At 52.4% G+C, this 23,466-nt stretch overlaps 1 protein-coding gene across 6 annotated transcripts in view; it reads right to left on the bottom strand.

Moving 5' to 3' along the window:
• The window catches only part of TNFRSF8 (TNF receptor superfamily member 8), a 58,402-nt gene extending 35,254 nt beyond the window's left edge, over nucleotides 1-23,148 (bottom strand). For 4 of the 6 annotated variants that reach the window (XR_004953376.1, XR_004953377.1, XM_036228808.1 and 1 more), the window contains exons 1-3: nucleotides 23,048-23,148; nucleotides 10,294-10,381; nucleotides 4,086-4,199 (exon numbers count right to left, since the gene is read on the bottom strand). Coding sequence is in view for 4 of the 6 variants with exons in the window: in XM_036228808.1 (XP_036084701.1) it covers nucleotides 4,086-4,199; nucleotides 10,294-10,381; nucleotides 23,048-23,110 (265 nt within the window). In the remaining 2 variants the exon portion in view is untranslated. Of the gene's footprint in view, nucleotides 1-4,085; nucleotides 4,639-10,293; nucleotides 10,382-22,368; nucleotides 22,543-23,047 lie in introns of those variants that run through there. The other 2 variants (XM_036228810.1, XM_036228804.1) reach the window with 2 other exon arrangements.
• Nucleotides 23,149-23,466: the final 318 nt, after the last annotated feature.

Below are 23,466 nucleotides of genomic sequence, written 5' to 3'. Positions count from 1 at the left end.
AGTTGGGGTTTGCATGCAATCAGGTCATGAGATATGGGGTGCCAAACTAGAAGTCACCAAACTCGAGAGAAAATAAACACCAAGAATAAACAGCCCCCAACTCAAAAAGCCCTAACGCTTGAGAACGCAGACAGAAGACAGAACACGTCTTTGAAATCAGTATAATCACTATTCTCGCAGATGCAAAGGGAAATTGCAGCTGTAAAAAGGAGTCCCTTCAAGCATAATGTTGTGTTCACCGATCCTTGTTTCACCTGGGCTCAGAAAGACTACATTTCCCAGCCTCCCTTGCAGTTGGGTTGGGGTCATATGATAAGGTCCAGCCAATGAGATATGGGCAGCAGTGATAAAAACCTCCCCCAAGCCTGGCTCCTAAAACCATCTCAGGACACTCTCCACTTTCTGTTCCTTGTTGTCGTGACCCTGGTGTGGCCCCTAACTCTCACCTAGACCTCAGGTACTGTACTGTGGAGAGAATAAAATCCTGAGAATCCTAAAAAATCTGGAGAGAAGTAGACTGAGGGCAGTGAGTAGACATCCCTGGAAAACACAAAAAAAATTCTCAGAGTAGCAGCGGCACATAATATCACAGGCCTGGGCAGAGGTAGAAAAGACTGCCTGGGCTTAACTTCCGGGAAGCCGGGCCAAGTTGTGGAAGTAAGCAGAAGCCCCAGGAGTGGGGTACACCCCTTCCTAAGCAGCATGAGCTCTGGAAAAGGCTGACAGAAGGGAAAGCAGATCCGTGCCCCCATCTCTGGCTACATGCTGCCTCCCATCCTGACCCCAGACTCCTAAGATGAGTTTCAAAACTAACACTCGGGATTCTTCAAAAAATGAAACAGTATCACCACACGATCAGCAGGTCCACTACTGCCCATACTGCAAAAGAACTGAAAGCAGGGATCTGAACAGATATTTGTACACCCACATTCTCAGAAGCATTATTTGCAATAGCTAAAAGGTGGAACAGCCCAAATGTCCATCAACACGAATGGATAAAAAAATGTGGTAGATCCATTCAGTAGAATATTATTTAGCCTTAAAAAGGAAATTTGAAATTCTGACACATGCTACCACATGCAGATACCTTCAGGACATTGTGCCAAGTGAAAGAAGTCACAAAAGAATGAAATTGTATAATTCCACTTATACGAACTTCCTAGTGTAGGTAAATTCATAGACAGAGTAGAATGGTGGTTGCCAAAAGCTAAGGGAGGGAGGCGAGGGAAGAGGAGCCATATTTAATGGGGGTGGAGTTTCTGCTGGGGAAGATAAAATTCTTCTAGAGCTGGACGGTATAATCATTGCCCCAAAATGTGAAAGTATTTAATGCCACTAAATAGTATACTTAAAAATGGCTAAAATGATAAATTTTATGTTATGTATATTTTACCACAGTGTTGTTGTTTTTTTTTTAAAGTAACAGTCCCCAGCTGAAGCTCTGAGCTGAGAAGACAAACTAGAGCCCAAACTAGAGCAGATGTATAGGATAAGTCACCCCCATGGCATCAGGGCAGAAAGAAAGTAAGTTTGAGCAAGAAAAAAAAGCTGTAACATGGCGACTTTGCAAACATACTCTAGCAAGAAAGAAGGAAGGAAGAGAGGAGGGAAGGTGAAAAAAAAAAAAGAGAGAGAGAGAAAGATCTAAAAAAGATAGGAAGGTCATTTGCAAAGACAAAGAACCCAGAGTCTACGATAAGCTTCACACCCTAAAGGAACTTAGCTAAGAATATCAATAAAGGAAGAGCTCAAAGAAGAGATGATTTTTAAAAAGGTTGAGATAAGAAGGAAGACAGCACCATCATTAGAAATGCAATCAATAAACTTCCAGTGTCCTGAGCACTGGGGATACCTGGGAGGCAAGAAGCAGATTAGACAGAAAACTGGGTTAATGGCATGGAGAAGAGATTGAGAAAATACCAGTGAATGCAAAGTAAAAAGACAAAGATATAAATGCCGTCAGGGAAGATGAGATAGACAAAGAGGAAAGGCAAAGATAATCGAACATAAGAATGACTGCACTCCATAAAGGCGGCATTGAAACAAGCATACTTAGCAGAGAGAAAAATCCACGTCGACATCTCTGGGATGGAGGAAGGACTAAAGCCACAGCTAGAACAGGCATACCGGTCCCAGGAGGAGCTGCTTCCAAACGATTACTATCAAGGCAAATTCTGGGTTCCCTTTTGGTCCTTAAAGATTAAACGAGAGTTATTCTCGCAGTGATCTACGAAGGGCAGGGGAGAAGGCTAACTGCAATATTAATCACAAGAAGACAATGCACCAGTGCCTGCTAAGCTCTAGAGAAAATATGTCCCAGAAATAATATTATTCCAACCCAAGTTGTCATCCGAGTATAAAGACAACAGACATTCTCAAACATGAAAGGAATAAAGGCATGTACAAAGATGAGTCTTTCCTGAAAAATCCACGTGACTGTGAAATCAAGCAATAAATCAAAATGGAAAATTCGGGAATGGAGAAGTCGTGGTAAAAATGTACCCACACTGCGCAATGGGTAAATTTACAGAGCAAAGGTAAGCTAACATGCCGAGGGACTTAAGGTCACAGAAAAAGAATATAAACATCACTGACTATGACGAAATAAAAATGTGGAAGCAATAAAAGTCAGGAAGAGAGAGGACAGGGAGGTGGGCGAGCGAATTACTTCATTTTTCACCGCAGGGAGTCAACCTAGGCTACACTGTCCCAGAACTGAAATGAGTAGAACAGGACTTGGAAACAAGACGTAGTGGTTCCTAACCACTTATTGATTTTCATAACCTCTTTTCTTAATTTTAGAGGTTTTTTTTTAAGGAACTACTCTCTCTTGTAGTTTAGTTTCTCCACTTTAGGTCCTTCTTCCTCTAATACACTTGAATAAAATTAAATGTAATCTTTTTAATGCCATAAGTAGTATGATCTCATCCTCTTAAAAATTCCTTCTTTCTGTAGCCTGGCTACTAACCTACCCATTTTTCTCTCTGGGTAGAGGTGCAGAGAAATGGCAGTCATCCAGTGATGGGGGAGGAGGCGCTTCTGTAGTGCTTGGATTTTTGATAGTGAACACATATGACTCACTTAATAAAATGCAGTCATTAATTTTAAAAATGTAAAGCTATACCAGAGAATAAACATAAACAGAAAGAATGGCAATACTAATATCGAACGAAAATGGAATTAAGGCACAGACATGACAAGGAACAAAGAGGTATATTTCATGTTGATAAAAGGGCCAACTCACTAAGAAAGCATAATATGCATGAACATTTACCTAATAACATAGCTTTGACATATATAAAGCAAAAATAAGATAGAACACAGTGAAAATCTGATGAAAAACAAGCATATCGAGAGAGAGTTTTTTTAAACACATCCACCTCAGAGATCAACCCCTGTGAAGGCGACAAAAATAAATGAGAATGCATATTATTTAAATAACACAATGAACAAACTTGACCTAATAGGTATATATAGAATTTCATATGCCACAAACAGAATATGTACTTTTTTCAAACATACTAAACATGTTAAGAAATATGAATGGCTATTAGGCCAAGAAATCCTAACAAATTTCCCCACCCCCCCCACCAAAAAAAAAAAACCCATTCGAAAGCAAAATAAACACCAGACAGCACACAAACCACATTCACTAACCATCATCAGAAACGAACAACCAAAGCGCTTATTGAAAGATTCTCCTGGAAGCATTATAATCTCGGGGAAAGAACGCAACTCTTGGTTTCAGACCATCAGTTCAACCTCTAATTGTACCACTTAACAGAGTTTTGTAACTTTGGAAAGGCCCGAAATCTCCCTAACCCTCAATTTTCTCACTGTAAAGCAAGGGATAAGAACAGAATCTTCTCCTGGGGCTTTTGCGAAGATTAAACTCAATAAATGTGAGTCCCTCTCTTGAGAAAACATGTTAACTAAGTCTCTCCAACAAGTATGGATGCAAAAGGTTATGGCTGGTATCAACTCACAAATCCAGAGGGGTAAACTGAGGCACCAGGGGACCAATTCGGAGTACAGTCGCCAAATCGAGATGCTCCCCAACTTCTTCTAGAGAACAAGGCTCTTACCTCTGCAGCTCACGCAGGCCGTGCAGCGGCCATCGCTGTTCACGTAGTAGTCCTGCTCACACTGCTTCCTGCAGTCGGATGACTTCTGTGGGCATGGCTGCTGTGGGGACAGCCCTGGGGAGAGAAGCGGAGAAGCTCCAGGCCAGGCCGCCTCGGCAAAGGTCCCATCCCCCCAACTCCTGTGTTTTACATGGGAGCACTCACGCCCAAGCGAGCAGACCTTGCCCAAGGTCACCTGGGAGGCAGGATCAGAGCTGGGCCTGGGATTCCAGGGCTGCCACATGCCAGCTGCTTGGCCTTGGGCAAGTTACGATGACCTCATGGTCACTATTAAGTTAATAGTGGGGTGCACCTCCTAGGCTCGGTGCAAGGATTAGAGATTGTGAAGATGAACATCCATAAACGCCGTCTCTGGCACACGGCAAGCACTGGATGAGCTCCAGTCATTAGCAGCCCTGGTAGGAGTCCTGCTGCACTGTGGGAACTGGGGAGCCGTAGTCCGCAGACTGTGAGGAGCCTAATCCAGCCTGAGAGGCAAACAAATCGCCCAGCAGTCCCTGACCTCCAGTGTACAGGGATGGGAAATGTACGATGTTGAGACCGACTGTGTGGGACAAAAGGACAAGAGGCGTCCCGCACATTCACAGCGTGGGCATCTGCCCAGCCTCACTCTCTGGGATGCTCTAGCTGGGACGCCTCTCATAGCCTGCTTCCGGGATGAGCACATGACCCAGGCTGGCCAATCAGAATACCTCATCCTTCAGGATGGGCACGTGATCCAGACAGGCCAATCGGAGTACCTCTTCCTCATCACTGATTGGTTTGTGGTCATATGACCCATGCTAGACAATGAGCTCCATCTCCGAGTTTGACGAAAACCACCAGGAAAGAGACCCTGTCTTTGCTGTTGGACTCCAGGTGGTACAGGCATTTTAAGCCCAGAGTTGCCGGATCACGGCTGCTACAGTGCGGGCAGGGCCTACCTGAGAAGGAGGCGACTCAGAGGCCAACAGAACCCACAGACGAGGAGAAACGGACTCCTGATAACCTCATGCAAACCTGTATTTATGGCACCATGGACTTCTCCGTTACAGAGCCAATTATCTCTCTTTTGTCTTGTTTGGGCCTAAGTGACTTGGGCTTCTGTTAGTTACAACAGAATCTGGACCAGGGGTTCTCAACATCTCTTGTGTCCCTCAGTCAGTTTGGGGAAACCTGTGGACACTGCTCAGAATCACATTTTTAAGTGCATAAAGTCAAATACATTACAAAGAAACCCAGGTGTGTTGGAACACAGTTATCAAAACAATAAATCAATTTAAGACACAGTAATATATGTGATTCTTTGTACACTCATTAAATAAGACCTAATAACCAATATAGTTTCAAAGTAGTAATGAGCATAAACGATACTTCATGATATCTGCAGCCATTGTAATATAATATAATTGTAATATATTATATTACTTTCCGATTTCCACCAATGGAAAAGCTACAGGTACTATTACTGCTGTGCATTATTGCCTTAACTCATAATGGAAGGAATTCATAAAGGAAATTCTAGTTAGAGGCTAATAAAAATAAGTGAACTTATTCAAGTTCACACCCCCCTAAAATCTACTCACAGACCCTTGGGATACGTGAGCTCCAAAGTCAGAGCCCTTACTCTAAAATCACACTTGAGGTCCTCTCAAAAATAATAGCTTGATGGCTGGCACCCTCTGGCTCAGCAACCTTCAGAAGCTCCCCAGTGGTCTTTCCCAGGGGTGAATCTGATCCCAGCACTCCTTGCCTAAAACCTTTAAAGGCTTCTTGTGGCTCTCAGGATAGAGGCCTAGGTCCTTACCATGGTCGTTAAGGCTCTGCCTACCTGTGCCCCCCCTGCTCTAACCTCTAGCCACACTGGGGTCTTCCTGTTCCCCAAAGGGACCATGCTCCCCTCTATCCCCAAGGCCTTTGCATAAGCTAGTCCTCTTCCAGGAATGCTCCCCTCCCCTTTTCCCCAGTAAACTCCCATCAGCCTTCACACCATCATGGAGGCATCACTTCCTAGCAGCTTGGGTAGGGCCTCTGCTATAAACTGTCAGAGACCCATGTACTTCACCCTCTTACAGCTAACTCTGTTGTAATCTCATGATTATTTGTCATATAAATTTTTTCAGTGTCTGAATTCTCCACATGAGTGGCAGCTCCTCAAGGATGTATCTTTCCATTTCCGCTCACCAATGATTCTCCTATCACAGTGCCTGGAACATATTTTTGGAATGTATTTGATCAATACATGTCCTGGCTATCTAATCAATAGACTCTTCATCTTGGCACCCCCCAGGCCTCGCTCTGTCTCCGGACTCCTGGTCTGGCATTATTGTACATCGTTCACTTCATACACTGTATATTTCAGCCAACCTGGGTACCATTTTTCCATTTTCCACAGAGATCTTCTCCACTGAGTATTTCTTTCATAATCAGAAACAAACAAACAAAAAGTGGTTAAGAAAGACTCCCGAGTTTGGGTGGTGCTCTTAGCACTGGTTCCCGAGTGTCCCTCTGCCCTCACCCGCCTCCAACCTCACTCCACTCCCAGTCTCTGATCGGCGCCTTGCAGACGTTCTCAGAGTCTGTCCTAACATTCCCGTCACCACCTCTCACCTCTGGCTCAGCATCCAGGCGGTCAGGCCACCCTGCCCCAGCTGCTTTGGCCCCAGAAACTCCCCTCACTGAGTCTGAGCCACCAGCCCCTCCTCTCTTTCCTCCCCCACTCCCCTTAACACCCTGTGCTTCAGCCACATGGAACCCCTCACAGTTCTTGAGTGGCCCACCCTTGCTTACTCCAGGCCTTGGCATAGTCTGCGTCCTCTAACTAGGGCACGCCCTCTCCCCACCTTGGCCTGGCACACTCCTGCTCATCCCCAAGACTCCTTTAGATGCCAACTCCTCAAGGAAACCCCCATGTGAATACTCCGGCCAGGTCAGGTCCCCCAGGAGTGTGTTCTCACGGCTCCCAGCAGCACCACCCCAGCAAACAGCCTGTTGCAGCAGACATGTGTTTGGAAGGGCTCCCAGCCCACAGGCTGCCCTTCTTGGGGAACTGTCCCTTATCCCACCCTGCCCCACAGCAGTGGTCCAGGGCAGTGCTGCACTTGAGGAACCAGAGCAGAGGTGGACATCTGGACTTATCTGAGCCATTGAAGGCTTTCCTCTTAGCTTTAGAATTACGACCGAAAGATATGTGTCCAGTGCCCCTCCTGTTGCCCTGAAGGAGACCCGCAACCTGGGGAGGGGACTGTGAGCCGGCTGAACTTGGCCTAGGATGGGGAAGGCAGGGGAGGCCTTCTCCCTCTCCCTTCTGCTCACAGCCCTTGGAGAAACTCTCAGCTCCTGGGGCAAGATGGGATACACCTGCCAGGCCCCGCACAAACCATGCTGTCCACCTAACACCAGGCCTGGCCGGTCTTGCACATCTGCAGGGAGACCCCTTCCTATGTGGAGTGAGTCTGGGCACAAGATGGAGAGTGACCCAGAAAGCTGGGTGCAGAATAGTGAGGGGTTTGTAGCCCCCAACATGAGCTCTCTCTGATATGTTCTGCTGCCTCCCAAATACAATCCTTTGGATGTCATCACCAAATAAGACTGAAGGACTTGGGATTCTGAGCTAGATGACCATGTAAGAGCTCCACCTGAGCCACTTATTAGCATGTGACCATGGGCAAATCCCCAAACCCCACCATGTCCAAGTTCCCCCTCTGGGTTTCTTATCTGGGTTCAGTAAGCTGATATGTAGGTAAATGGCTCAGCAGCATGGCTGGCACGGAGCATGCTCCTTCACTGTTAATTGCTGTCATTGTTATGAAACAGTGAGTGAGCTCCCCGTTACTGACGGTATGTAAGTAGAGGGCTGGCGATGAGCTGTCAAAGATGCTAGAGAGGGCTTTACAGGCCCGGGTGAGAGGAGAGATTTGATGACATCTAAATTTCTAATCTCAAAGGTCTCCCGGTTTCCTTCCTCCACCAACCCGCCCACATGCAAACCCTGCCACACAGCTGAGTGCTGATGGCGGAGGGCAAGCAAAATGTCATAAATTTCCCCAAGAGACCAAGGAAGGGGTTTTTGTGGGTTTTTCATTTTTCCTTTCTTATCTGCCCGGAAGCACAGGGTCAATAAAACTCCAGTAAAATGCCCCGCCCACCACAGCGGTAGTGGGCACTCAGTCACCAGGGCCTTGCAGAAAGAACCTGGGGGGAAGGGAGTCGCAGCGCCTAAGTGGAGGGGGTCCAGGACCAGGATGCCACTCTCTCTCTCCACCCGCTCTCTGTCAAGGCCTCACTAGGCTGGCTTTGAGGGGGCTGGAGAAGGTGGGAAGGAAGTGCCTGTCTTTCTTCCTGCAGTGGGGATTGTGGGTCCTATGGAAAGTCACAGAGCAGTGTGGCCACAGCACTCCAGAACCTCGACTGCAGATGGCCTAGGGAGAAGCAGTGTGTGACCAGCCACACAGCACTGGGCTGGTACCCCAAGGCTTCATAGAGGAAGGGGTGCCAGGATTGCAGCAGGTAGAGACGGGGGGTGGAGTGGGGAGCAGGAGGCATCTCAGGTGCTGACAGGTGTGTGCAGAGTCCCAGATCTGAAGACACACAGTAAGCTCAGAGCGCACCAAGCACAGCAGTTCCCATAGAAAGACCAAGGGAGAGAAGCTGGAAAGGTGGCAAGTGACCTCTCTATTAGAAGGAGCAATAAACAATCGTTGGATGGTAGGCTGGACCACAGATTCCTATGTTGAAGCCCTCACCCCCAATGTGACTGTATCTGGAGACAAGGCTTTTAGAACATAATCAAGGTTAAATGAGGTCAAAAGAGTGAAGCCTCGATCTGATGGGACTGGTGGCCTTCAAAGAAGAAAAAGAGAGAGAGCTCTCTCTCCCTCTCTCTGCTATGAGAAGGCGGCTGTCTGAGAGCCAAGAAGGGATTTCTCACCAGAAAGCAAACCATGCCGGCACCTTGACGTTGGCCTTGTAGGCTCCAGAACTATGAGAAAATAAATGTTGTTTAAGGCTTCCAGTCTGTGGTGTTTTGCTATGGCAGCCCGAGCAGACTGAGACAGATGGGTGGATGGATGGGAGACGGGTGACCAAAAGAATGGAAAATGGGACGGGAGCGGGGAGGAGGGGCACCTGAGGATACAAGAGGAGGGCAGAGTGGGGGAAAGCGCAGGTGGGTGGACAGACAGGTCCACGGGCGGGCGGGTGGGTGGCTGGCTGGCCAATTAGGTAGGCGTTGAAGTGTGAAGTGCTAAAATAAGCACAGGGACCCACCCACCTGATACATACTTCAAAACCAACACCCAATCCCAAAATAAAAGTGAGAAAGTCCAATAAAGCTCTACTTTGTTCCCTATAGTGACTACTCTGAATCAGTTTTGGAAATAGAAAATACCAAATTCTTCTCCAAAATGTTTCTCTCGGTCCTTTGGTGACCTGAGCATGGGCTCGGTCAGCCCTCAAGGTGGTTCAAAGAGGCCGCAGTTCTAGGAACTGACCAGGGTTCCTGCCCAGCTCCAACCGCATACCCTTAATGACCTTGTGCATGATGGCCTGTCACCACCCTCCACACAGCAATCCTGGGGGGCTTAGACGGTTCATAGGTGGGCACCCTATGTATCCTGAAGACTCCAGCCCACTCCCAATGGCAGAGTGGGAAGGACTTCCAGAAAACCTGCTCGAGCCAATCGCTGTGCTGGGGGTGGGTGCGACTTTCAGGAAGTGGGCTCCCTGCAGAAGACTGGTCACTGAGAGATTTAAAGTCCAGGTGGCCCGGGGACAAATGCACCCTCTGGGCTGGAGGAAATGAGGACTGCAAAGGGTATCCAGGCCCAGAAATGAGGGGAGGTCAGGGGGTGTTGACAGCCCAGGCTCTGGGGTCAAAGAACCCCGGGCTCCAAGCCCCGGCCGGTTCCACCATTTCCCACCTCTGTGATCTTGGGCAAGTTATTTAATCTTGCAGCACCCCAATAGCCTCATCTGCAAAATGAGGACAGTAACAGATAATTGCGAGGATCTGATGAGACGATGCGGTACGTGTGAAGGTCTCAGACTCGTGTGTCCACAGTATGCGTTCAGCGGGGGCAGCTATTAACTAAAAGCACAGAGAGGTGTTGACTCCCATCTTTCCCACTCCCCAAGCCCCTCTTCTTTGCAGCCCCAGCATCCCACTCACCTGCAGGGCAGCGGTAACAGCACCTTCCTGCAGCCTTGTCATGGTAGCGGCCGGGGTCTCTAACGCAGGGGTCTGTGGGGGCACGACCCTGAAGGGAAGGACAAACTGGTGAGGCCTGGGTGGTCCCAGACACCCATCTTCCCTCCAGCCCCTCAGGTGCCAAGACGCCGGTCTCCACTCACTGTCAAGGCCAGGCCTGAGACCAGGCCTTCCACTGCAGAAGATGGAAACTCCTGATTTCATCTCTCTCTCAAACCCGCTCCAGCCCTCCCTAACTCAGGCCAAATCTCTTGACTCCCTCCTTCTCTAGTGCTCACCTGCGACCCATCGGCAAGTTGTCCCAGCCTCTCGGGACCAGGATTCCCACTCCTCTGCCTGATCCCAGCCCCATCCCCTCCTTCTCAGATTCATTCAGTTGCCTCCTACGTGGCCTCTGGCTCAGGCCCACAACACGAATCTCTGCTAAATGTGTCGGTTAGGTTTCATTTTTGGTACATGGCGTGAAGCAGAGTCAAGAGTCACTTTTTACGGAATATGCATTTTTAATAGCTGCCCCCACTGGTTTCCAGGGCTCTTTGAAAGTTAAGCACCTTTGTTAGGGGTTCAAGAGAGGAGGTCTCTGCTGAGAACCTGGAAAAGCATGGAGCATGATTCTGGGCAGACCCAGAACAAGGAGCCCCAGGAGGGGGGCAGAGGGAGGAAGGGGAGCAGAGAGGGGAGGAGGGAGCTTCTACGCCCCCAGCATCCAAGCTGGTGCCTGGCACAGGAGGAAGTGGCCACTTGTAGGACGAATGGGGTGGGGTTTTCTTGGTTTGGAGGCAGAAAACAGAAGACATTAACCTCCCCTCCCCCTGGGAGAGGCCCAGGTGGCCTAAGGGGCTCCCCCAATCTTCTCGCCACTCAAGAGAACAGTGAAAATTAAAAAAATATTTCTGTTTGATCAGAGAGCAGCAAGGAGGCCAGTGTAGCCAGAAGGTGAACACTTGGAGCGTGGATTACAGTCTTCTTTTTTCCTTTTTTTTTTTTTTTTTTTTGTACACCAGAAATGTCACCACATAAATGTGGGATAGTAAATAGTAAATAAAACCTGACGATTGCACACCACTAGTCACACGGCACTCTCTTCACTCACACAGACCCAGCCCCTCTCTCCAGCAGGAGCTCACTCTTCTCAAATAAAGCAGGGGGCTCCTGGGGGCACCTCCAGGCGCAGAGACCTGCCAGGCCAACCTGAGGTTCTCTCTTACCTGCAGCACCTCACCAAGTGCGCTCAGAAGCCTACAGGTGGGGTGGCCTAGGGGTGTGAGGGTTCAACCCCATTGCGCCTACTGAGTGTGGGGAAAATCCTGGGTCCTTGGCCTGGATTTTCCCCCTCCTGGCTTGCCCGCTCATCTCACTGACCGCTACGAACCCCCCAGAGCAGCGGGGGCAGATGAGGGGAGACTTACTGCTTGACCTTCATTTCCTGCCGCCATGCCCTGGGGCAATGGAGGGGTGACAGGTGCAGAGAAGAACAGGGGACCCACAGTAGTGCACGTTACTCTTTTGGAGACACACATCTGTCTCTCCTTTGATGCTACTCCCAGCTCTTTGGGGCCAGATCATCATCGCCCCACATTACAGGTGATGAAACTGCAGCTCAGGGAGGTACCACCACCCACCCGAGGTCGCACAACAACTGAATGTAAAAGGGAGATTTGAGCTTTACTGTGTCCCCGGGTCTCTCCCCCTCCCTGGGCCACAGGCTGCCCTCTTTAAAACAAAAACGCACTGAGAAGGACAAACCTCATCCGCGGGCTTTCTACCGAAAGCCCGTAATCTGAACCGAGCCACGAGGAAACGACAGATAAAACCAAACTGAGGGCCTTTCTACAAAACGGCTGGCCTGGACTCTTTAAAAATGCCAATGCATGAAAGATAAAAAACAGTTGCAGAATATTCCAGAATAAAGGAGACTAAAGAGACGGGACGCCTGAATTCAATGTCTGGGATGGATTCTGAGTCGGGGTGAGAAGCGGGTATTGACGTAAAGGAGAATATTGAGCTATTGATGAAATTTGACTATGGACATAATGTCTGTTTGTGTTCTGCTGATGCTGAGGGCCTGGACTCCATAACTTGTCTATGTCCGAGACCCCCTTGGTGTAGAAGAAACATGCTGGAATATTTAAGGGTGAAGGATCAAAATGTCCTCAACTAATTTGAAAATGGCTCAGAAAAAAAGTATAAATGAGAGTAATAACCATACATGTCTACATAAAGTGGAAAATAAAGCTATTATACAAAACCAAATGTGTAAATAATAGCACCTCACAAAGACGCGGCTCAACAATAAATCGGTGTGGTTCCCACACTTTTGCCACCAGGGGGCGCTCTGTTCTTGCGGTCCGGAGGGGCGTGGACTCTCAGCCAGCATGTCCAGATGTCGTGCGTGCATCAGAACCCCACGAAGGGAGGAGGAGAGGACTGGAGGCCTCAGTTGCCTTATGAGGTTTATGGAGGGAGGGGATAAACCCCTAATCCTATGGAAGTGCTGGGCCCCAGCTCTCTCAGCCACTCCCGGAGATGTAAGTGGGGTCCAGGTCCGGGCACCACTCGGCCCCATCCCCCAACATCCACCCCGAGACCCCCCCCCCTCCCCCCCAGCCGCTGTGGCTGGCCTTCTTTAGCAAAGGCACTGGGGAGGTTTTTTGTTTTTGTTTTTTTTTGGTTTTGGGCTTTTTTTGGGGGGGTGGCGGTTGCCTATGATGTCATCATTTTATAAGCACACAGAAAATGGAGTCGGTGGAATGCACACACGTCGTAGAAGTTAACAGCAGCAGTCATCGAACCCACAGCCTGTGAGACCCTAACACCACGGACGCAAGTCTCAGAGGCGAAAGACCAGCCCAGGGTCAGTCACCCCTTGTGGCGGGGTTGGGATCTGAGTTCCAGTCAACTGAACTCATGAGAGGATCGACCACCTACTGTGTGCCAGAGAGCTGAACGGACCCCAGAACGCCCTCCACGAGCTGTCGTTCCCCTGAGGAAGACAACCCACCTCACGGGGGTGTCCCCGGCCCGTAAGTAGAAAGAGGGGGCATCTGGGGACCCGAGCTTCGCCCCTACAGCACCGTCTGGGGTCCCCGAATCTGGCCCCGTCTCCCGTCCCAGGCGCATTCATCGCTCCCCCTCTGCCACCTCTCCCGTCTTTCCAATGATGTCCCTGTTGCCCCCACTGCTCACTCACACGGGCCCTTCACCCACCCCAGCTCCTGGCAGAGGAGGCAGTGGCAGCCTCAGCATCTGCGGCAGCCCCGAGACGTCTGACCTCTTGAATTTCAAGGACCCCGCCAATTTCCACTGGCCATGGGCCCAGACCCTGGATGTCCCACCAGCTCCTGCCACCCCTGGGTAAGGGGGAGACACAGCTGGGTTGTGCTCTAGCCATGGCCTGGGAGGGAAAGGGGGGTCAGAGAGGCAAGAGTGGGAGGGGGAAGCCCAAGGACTGGAAGGGGGGCTTTTGGGTGGGGTTCCCCAGCAGGTTCGAGGCAGAACGAGGTATCCACAGGGTGATGAGCTGTGCAACCAAAGGCCTGTGGTCCAACCTGAATGGCATCAAGATAAAGAGAGACTGGCCTGAAACCTTCCCATTTCTAGGCCTCTCTATTTTCAGGTTGGTTTGGTTTTCCCTACAAAACCTAATAAATTTCACTTTCAAAAAAACCCACCTGGTCTCAGCCACATAGAGGAACAGGAGCTGAGCGTCTAGAGCGAAGGGGGATGGGGGGGGGATGGGGTGGGAAAGTCAGATCAAACACAAAATATCCCAAGAGCTGGGCAGAGCCGGGCAGAGCTGGGAGGTGCGCCCCAACCCCACCCCAGGAGAGCCCTACCTTTATTACTCAAGGTGAGGTGCCTGGGCCAGCAGCATTGACACCACTTGGGAACTTGCTCAAAATGCAGACTCCCAGGCCCCACCCCAGACCTACTATCTATTCCATTTTGTGGATGAGGAAACTGAAGCACACAGAGGTTAGGAAACTTGCCTCAAGTCGCCCGGCTGGGCGGCCTTAGAGCCAGGATTCGGCCTGAGCCGTCTTGCACGGCTCTTACCCACCATGCCTTGCATCACTAGTCATGTCTGTTTAACCCCCCGTTCTCCCCTCCAGTCCACCGGTTCTCCCTCAGCTCCCCACCATCTGGACTTGACAGTGGCTGTCCAAGGGTCTCCTCACATCCACCCCGTCTCCCACAGCCCACCCACAGTGGATGCCAGAGGGATCTTTCCAAAGCACAGACCTGGTCCCCTCCCCTTCACTCTACTGAAGACTCAGATGGCTTCAACTCGCCTGTGGATAAACCCCAAAGTCCTGACAGTGGCCCAGGAGACCCCGGCCCGCCGGTCCTGGCTTACCTGGGCGCCCCCTCATGGCTGCCTCCCTTCCATTCCCACTTGTGCCCCATTCCCGTTTGCACCCACTCCCCCTCTCCCGCCCGCAGCCTTGCACACGCGGTTCCCCTCGCCACCCCCTTCCCCTTGTCCGGCATACCCCGACTCATTCCTCAGACCTCACTCATACAGGCCACTTCCTGAGGGACCCACCCCCTGGTCACCCCTGTCCAGGTCAGGTCTTAGCAGGCTAAAATCGAGCTGTAGGAAAGGCTGGGTCCTTTGGAAGCTCCAGGGGGAAAAGCCATCTCCTTGTGGTTAAGATCGAGGTGCTTCTCTTTGCTGTCCACTAAGGCCGTTCCCGGCTTCTCGAGGCTGCCCCGTTGCTTGGCTCCCTTCGCTTGGTTTGCGAACTGCTTTCCTCCATCTGCAAAGCCCGCAGCAGCGGGTCAAGTCCTTCTCCTGTCGCGCCTCTCCCTTCTTCTGTATCCTCTCTCTCTAACACAGCCAGGAAAGGTTCCCCACTTTACAGGACTCATGTGAAGACAGTGGGCGCACCTGGATAATCCAGGCTAACCTCTGCATCTCAAGATCCGTACCCTTAATCACATCTACTTTGTTCCCTTTTCCATGCGAAGTGATTTACAGGTTCCAGGGATTAGGATACGGACATTGTAAGGCACTGTTATTCTGCTGAACGTAGCCAGGCTTATAAATAACTACTAGGCTGGGCTTGGTCATCTCCTAGTCCTGGGGGGCTCTGAACCCCACTCTCCCTGGCAAGGGCTCTCCTGAGCTGCAGACCAAGAGATCACTTAAAATTGAAGTCCTCCTCCTCCTCCCTGACCTTCAACACACCCACAGGCACACAGTCTGTCCCTGCTCACTCACGGGTCACATCCCTCAAGGCTGTCACACCCATGTGCAGGAGCCAGATCTGGCTTGCCTCAAGTTCCCACCTCTGGCTTCCAGGAGCTGAGGGGGAGTATGCATGGCTCTGTGCAGGCGGCTAGAAACAAAACCCAAAGGCGGTAGACCCAGAAACAGCCATGGAGGCTGGGTCCTGGAACCCCAGGCAGGAAGGAGCCCCAGGAAGGGGTGAGCACCTTCTCTGAGATGGCGTTTACAAGAAGAGTGCCCATGGTCACTGAGCATCTGCCATGCGGGAAGGAAGGCGATGAGAAGTTGTAGTGCCCTCCCGAAGATGTCCACATCCTAATCCCCAGAACCTATGACTGTCACCTTACCTGCCAAAGGGGACTTAAGGTTGCTAATCAGTGACCTTGTGATGGGGAGGTCATCCTGGATTATCCAGGTAGTCCCAAAGTCAGCATAAAGGTCCTTAAGAGGGCAAGAAAGAGATGGAAGAGTCGGAGTCGGAGAGTCAGCAGGACAGGCGGTGATGACGGGAGCTAGCTTCGAGAGCCGCTACACAGATGGAGTGAAGGTGCGGGAGGGGGTCGCGAGCCGAGGAACGCAGGTGGCCTCTCGCATCAGGAAAGGCAAAGGAACGGCTTTCTCCCCTCCCCGAGAGCCTCCAGAAGGGAACGCAGCCCCGCCCACGCCTTGACTCCAGCCCAGTGACAACCGCGTGGGACTTAGGAACCGAAAGGTAATAGTTTGTGTTGTTTTAAGCCACCACGTTTGTCGTAATGACAGCCACGACAGGAAAATAAAACAGGGCCCCGACTGAGAAGGCGAAGAATAAACCTGAGTCCCCTCGCACCGCGTGTTCACCGAAGGCCCAGCAGGACCCAGGAGCTGGGTCAGGCGCTGGAGGCGACGCAAAGGCCACTTCGAGCCAGCTCCGCGCCACGAAGTCAGCTCCCGGGACGGGCACACGGGAGACGCTGAGAAGCAATCCACGGAACGAATGACGGAAGCAGCACCTCGAAGACGAGATCAGAAAAACACACAGACCACCGACGCGAAGCAGAAGAGTGTGAGCATCACGAGGAAAGCCGAGAAGAAGAACTACCTCGGGGGGTTCGTGAGGCTTCTCGGAGGAAGAGACCGCCCTTTATTCTGGAAGGGTGGGTGAGAGCTCGGCAGCGGGAGCGAGGGGAGGGCCTCCCGGGCAGAAGCCACCGCAGCAGCAGAGGTCCGGAGGCAGGAAAGAGCAGCAGCCTCCGGAGGTTTCACAGGCTGGACGGTGGGGACCGGAGGAAAGGGGCCCAGGACCCAGGGCCAGACGCCCGCCCTCATTTGTCATTTCCCATCTAGTGTTCTAGCAAATGGTGGTGCTGCAGGGGGTCAACGGGTGACAGCAAACCAAACACACACACACACACACACACACACACACACACACTCACTGGATTCCATCTGAGAGGTTTTCATTTTAAATCACTCTCGGGCCTCTTAGAGCCTCGTGTGGGTTTACTTGCTCTCTATTCTCCAAGGAAAGGCAGGCAGGGCAGAGAGAAAAATGTTTCCCAAACTTATCGCGCCATGGAACCCTTTCCTCATGGAACTACTACTTCCTGGAAGTGACTTTGGGAAATGTTGCCTTTGGCAACAGGAGCCACTATTGGTTGTAGAGCAGCTAACAGGAGAGGGGGTGGGAGGGACGGAGGCCAGTAAACTGTCATCGCCAAGGTGTGCCCTTGAGTCCAAATTCGGCAACTGCTTGCTCCCCACTTCCCGCTGACGCCCCCTTGCCCTAGAGGAACCCCGGGGGTGGTTTCGCGAGCCAATTGTTCAGATTTCAGCCTTCACAAAAGTTCTGGGGTTGCATAAAGTACCTGAGCCTGGGAGCCTGCGCCCCCACCGACCCAGGGGAGGGTGAGGACGGGCCCATGTGGGACCCCACAGGCCTAGGACAGTTCTCCACGCGGTAGAGGTCACGCTGTCCTCCATATCCCTCTGCCCACGCTTCCACCCCTGAGGGCAAGCGCTGCAAGTGGTTTACCTTCGCCCTGCACCCATAATGCCTAGCGCACAGCAGGCACTTAACGAGTCACCTGCATGCCGCTCTCGCTGTGTGCCAGGAGCTGTTCCCAGCACTTTCCACATGTGAACCCATAAAATCCTTTCCAGGGCCCTACGGCGTAGGGGACTATTACTACCCCCATTTTACGGATGGGGACACCAAGGCACAAAGAAGTGACCAAACTTGCCCAAGAGCAGGATATACACACTTGGCAAGATGACCAAAAAAGCCATACCCTTGACCATCATGCCCTACTGTCACCCAAAAAAAGAGACTTGACAGAGGCTGTGGGCCAGACTCAGCAAAATAAAATGTGGGGTAGAATAAGGCCCCACGTCCTACAGCCTGGAATTTGAGAACATGGTCCTTTCCAAGGCAAAGGGACTATCGGATGGGTTTCGGTTTAGGCTTTGGAGATGAGGAGAGCATCCCGGGTCATCCGTGCAGGCCCCAGTGTGATCACAGGGGCGTCAGAAGAACGAGGCGGAGGGGCGGAGTCAGAGAAGGACGTGTGGGAACGGAAGCGGACGTCGGAGTGGTCAGGGGCCATGGGCCATGGGCCACGGGATGCCGGCAGCCTCCGGAAGCTGGGAAAGGCAAGGAAACATATTTCCCCTAAAGCATCCGGAAGGAATGCAGCCCTCCTGGCCCGCTTTTAGACTTTAGACCTCCAGAGCTCCAAGATAATAAATATGTGCTGCCCTAAGCCACCAAATTTGTGATAAGCTGTTACGGCAACAAGAGAAAGCCCGTAGACATTGTACCCAGGGGCTGGAATGAATGGAGAAGATAATGTGGTGGCCAAGAAAAGATGGAGCCTTGGGCTCCATCTTTTCATCGACAGAAGTAAGGCGGCTCCAGCGAGGGAGGTGTTGATGCTTCTGGGCACGGGCCCAGGCGACACCAATAATTCTGCCGTTGCCTCTGGTACCAGAGACGCACATCGGGGCCCAAGCCCTGTAGAGAGCTCTACACTCTGGCTCTCAACCCCCACTGGACACCTGAACGTGGAGAAAACGAACCGCATGCTTTTCTCCGAAACACCTTTCTGTCCTGTGCCCAGTTTTCCTGCCTCCGTAACCAAGGCCACCATTCAACCTGATGTGGAGGCCCCACACCTGGACAGGACTCCAAATCCCTTCTGGCCCCGCCCACGCTCGCCCCCAGTCCATCGGCAGGTCCTATGGATTCAGCTCCAAAGTATCCTGGCTCTGCTCGCCCCTGCTCCAGACCCCAGCAACAGCCTGTCTTCCTGCTCCCATGCTGCCCGTTCTCCTGCCCTCCCTCATGCCAGCAGACAGAGGAAACTTGAAGACGTGTCCTATGATGTCACTCCCTTCAAAAGCAGCAGCCCACAAAGGCCTGTCTTCCCCCACTTCCCCACCGCGGGCTCCGCCACACCCCACCTCACTCCACTCCAGCCACACTGGGCTCCTTCCTGTTCCTCCGCCTCACTCTTCGGCAAACGTCCCACCAGCGGGCTCCCTTCTGTGCACGTCACCGTCCCTCAGAGGCCACCCTCTCTTCCCCACCTCGGGTAGCCACCCATCTCTCTCACTAGACGATTACAACCCTCTCCGTGGCGATAAGCACTGGTCTGTTCCCATGCAAATGAGGGTAGACTGGCGTGGATGCCCCTGCAGCGTCTAGAACCCTCCCTGGCACACAGTAGGTGCTTGATAATGTTTGCGGAATGAATGAATCGGTAAGAAGAGGCTCTGAGCCCACGCTGCGTGAGGAACACGTGTTGGAGGTCCTGGGAGTTGTGATTGGCTGGGAGACCTCAGGGGCCCTGGGCCGCGGCCTTCATTTCACTAGGAGGTGTTTTTGAGGAAGGTTAGTGATGACTAGCGAGCTCATGCAGCTCTGGCTTCCAGAACCGATGGGTAGAAGCTTCGAGGCGACAGATTTCGGTGCCTCATAAAAACCACCTAAATGTCAGAGCTAACCCAGCTGCCACAGGAGGGAGTGAGCCCCCTTGTCACCGGAGGCCTACGCTCAGAGGCCTGGTGATTACCTAGAGCAGGGCCAGGCACAGGGCACCTTCTCCTCTAGGATTTGCTGAATGAATAAATAAATGATACTCGGCTGAATGTCACCAAGGATCTAGCCACTCTGACTGACTGGACCAAGCGGCGTATAAAAAGTCCCTTTTGACCAGCGAGGCTGCGGAGAATGCCGGTGGATTCCGATCACAGGCGGCGAAGATTCCAGACTGAGGCCGCGCTACCCGCAGCCCCCTGGCGGAGGTGGGAGGACAGTGGCGCTGGTGAACTGGCCTTGTCCGGAGCAGCCTCTTCCGACGTTCTGTCCATTGGGTCTGGGGCTCTGGTCCTGCTCCACCCCCCACCGACCCTGGGACTGTGAGCAAGACCCTCCCCCACCTCTGGGCCTCACATCCTAGTCCGGAAAACGGAAAACGGAGACCATGATCCCAGACGAGCCGCCCCAGTGTCAGTGCACGGGCGTGACGAGGCCACCACGCTGACCCAGGCTGTGCTAAACCAACCGCCTGTGCCGAGGACCCCCAGCCTCCACGTCCTGCCCAGACACAGGGATCCCTCAGCCCGCTCCCGAGGCGAAGGAGGGGCGAGGAACGTGCTGCGTGCGTGCGTACGTGCGTGCGTACGAGCCTAAGGATGAATCACAATCAACCCAAGAAACGACGCTGGGTCAGATATGAGTGGGAACAGAAGCAGAAACTTACAGTAAGTGCTGCCCCGCTTCCAGCAGTGACTGCTCTCGAGCTGAGTAACGGGCCCCACGCTCCCCACTGCGCTCCCCTGGCTGCCCCAGCCTCTCTCTGAGGAAGGGGAGGCCTCCATTGGGACCAGCCCATACCTCCTTCCCACTCCCTCCCTCCACATCAGGGGCGCCTCTCTTGGGGTACCCTCCTCTTGGTGCGTAAGGTGGAACCCGGCTTCCACGTAGGGTGCGAGCAGCCCTGGAAAAGCCCCCTGACCGAAACAAAACCAGAAAATCTCTCCAAAGCCCACCGTCAGTGGTAATCCACTCTGTGAGGCTGCCAGCCACGCTTTGGAAACCCTGATGGGAGGAATGGCACATAGAGTTTTTATCACCCCGGCAAAAATCCACCCATGGGAACCTTCGCCGGCAGGAGAAGACGCAGGACAGAGGTCTGCCTCTGGCTAGAGGATGAAGGTGCTAGAATCGGAGGCCGTGAATGCGGGAAGGAGGCTCATTGTAGCTTTAACATTGGCCCAGAAGATGATACAGGGAAATTCTGTGGCCGCGGAGCTCACGGAAAGGCTCCGGGCCTCCCTCCCCTGCCATTTGCAAGCCGAGGTGCCTGGAAGGAAAAGGTGGAGGCCCGGGATGTGTGAGGACAAAGAATTCTTCTCTCCGGATTTGTGCCTGAGTAATCCTGGGTCACATTACCGGGGAAAAAAAACAAACCATTGTTGGGGAGACTGTGGTACCTGGCGTCAGAGGCTAACTCTCTTTCTCAGAAGGTGACACACATCAAGAAAGCATTCTTGCCCCAAGGTAAAACCACAGAAAATGATGGCATCTTGTAAAATCAGACAGGGATGAAAAAAGAGATTTAAAATTCAAGCCCCAATTTGAGTTTGGGCGTTTTTAGATAATGAACTTCTCGAATCTACTGGGGCAATAGAAGTGGAAGAAGGCTTGAAGGGGCGGTCAGGAAGACTCTCAAGCTGGGCAAGCGGCCCCCTCCCCCATGGGTGCCCCAACCCTGCCAAGAAACAGGCCTGCGTCTGAGCCCACGAGAGAGACGCTCAGCCTCTCCAGTGGGCGGGAATGCAAATTAAGACAACAAGAATATGGCCCTTGTCACCAGATCACATTGACAAAAATAAAAACTCTGATAAGATCAAACGTCGGTTAGGATGTGGGGAAGTTGCTACTCTCACGCACTGCCGGCGGGAGGGTAGGTCGTCCAGCCACGCTGGAAGGTAATTCGGCAGCGTCTTTTTATATGAACGCCGTCTCCCCCAGCACCTCCACACGCTCTTCTCAGCTTCTTTTTATATGAACGCCGTCTCCCCCAGCACCTCCACACGCTCTTCTCTGGGAAGGAGGCCCACACATTCCCCGAAGCATCCCGACGGGGCTGTATGTACATCACGTTAGCAAACGAACTGACAAGTGAGACACAATGGTGGGAACTTTATCTCACCCATCCGTCAGGGGCAGAAAAACAATACTCTATGGAACCCGAGTGACAGAATACTACAGAGCATTTTCAGAGATAAGCAGGGGCTTCGTAGCGGCCTGGAAAGGTCTCCAAGACTTGCCGCAGACACTACAAAAGCCCCGTGAAGAACCACATGTCCTGTGTAGTGTAGTATATGGAAAACCCTATAGATTTCTACAAAGCCAAAGCAATAATGGCAGTTATGTCTTTGAAGGGATCAGGATGAAGGAATGTCGAAAGAGTTAGTTCTCTCTATAGAGTTTTAATTTTTTGCTTTCAGGATATAGTCACATATTCCTTGTGTAATTAAATACAAATTCTTTTTTTTTTTTTTGTCCCCTTTTCCCTCCTACACTCTTCCTCCTTCTCCCTGAAGCCCACCCAACTTCCGTCCTCCCCCTGCCCTAAGGTTCAAAAGAAAAAGCGCTGAACCCCCTTCGGACCCTGCACTCAGCCGTCTGCAGTAGACCTCGTCTGATAAATGCATTCTCCCTCTCCAGCACCTAGCCGCTAAGGTGCTCAGCTTTCGTAAAGCAGCCCCCAGATTTGGTTCCGGGGCTCCCCACAACAGATGTCAGGCCCGCCACTGACCTTTTTCCGGGGGCTGCCACCCAACATGTGCTCCGTGCTCCGGGGCACGGAATCCGAGTGCTGTTTGGCGGACTGGGGTGGAGGAGTGGATCCACGTGGTCCGGCACCTTGGCTCCTGTTTGTCACCCTTGCCTCGCTCTCCCTCCCTCCCAAGGCCAGTGCCGCCAGTGGCCAGCTCGGGGACCAGGGAGAGTAGCAGAGAGCACCCCAACAGCAGCCTCTCTGGCCAAGGGAGACCCCGCCTTGCCTGGGACCAGTGTCAAGCAGCAGCGAGAGCCCACGGAGGGAGGCATCCACCATAGGAGGCCCTACCTGGCGTGCCCAGACCCAGGGGGGCCTCATCTGATGCGCCCAGGACCCCCACCCGCACACATCCTATCTCCCGCGGGTAGTCCCCTCAGCTCAATCAATGATAAATAAATGAATAATACCAGCGTTCTGCAAGGGTGGGGGCGGGGGGAGCTGTCAGCCAACTTCCTACCTATAGGACTTGCGTATTTTCCCCCCTCTACATGTGACCCGCGCCCCCTCACGCCAGCTGGGCGGGGAATGCGATAAGGAGCGTTCCTGTCGTCCTCTGCGTCCCGTGTGTCCCGCTCTGCCCGGGACTCAGGGCAGCGGTCAGAAGAAGGGGGCTCTGGACCGCTGGTGCTCCCCCAGGCTCCTAACACCCCCTTACCTGCGGGAAGGCTCCGAGAGCCCCGAAGAGCAGGAGTCCCAGCAGCGTGCGGAGGGCGCACATCCCGGGCGGGGGCGGGCCGGGCTGGCAGCCAGCGCCCACCTTAGGCAGCCTGCGAAGCATGCTGTGCCTGAGCCCACGTGTAGCGCCGGCTGGGGCACACCTCGGCACCGGCAGACCTCCCTCGGTGCACCTTGCTGGCGCCTGACCGCAAGCTATGAAGTCATTTAAGTGGCTGCTGCTTCTCCAGGATTCAGCTTTAATCCTTCCCTTCCCCTACCCCGAGGCGCCGCGGTTAACCCAGAGCTGCTTCAGGAAGAGCCGGCCACTAGCAGCCCAAGAGAGAGAAGAGATGACTCAAGACAAGTCACTCCCTCCTTTTGCCGTTTGAATGGCCCGCCTGGATTTGATAGAACAGG

The sequence above is a fragment of the Rousettus aegyptiacus genome, unplaced genomic scaffold, assembly GCF_014176215.1.
Source record: "Rousettus aegyptiacus isolate mRouAeg1 unplaced genomic scaffold, mRouAeg1.p scaffold_m13_p_1, whole genome shotgun sequence".
Taxonomy (NCBI): domain Eukaryota; kingdom Metazoa; phylum Chordata; class Mammalia; order Chiroptera; family Pteropodidae; genus Rousettus; species Rousettus aegyptiacus.
Note: the sequence above shows the minus strand (reverse complement) of the source record. Positions and strands in the feature narration are given on the sequence as shown.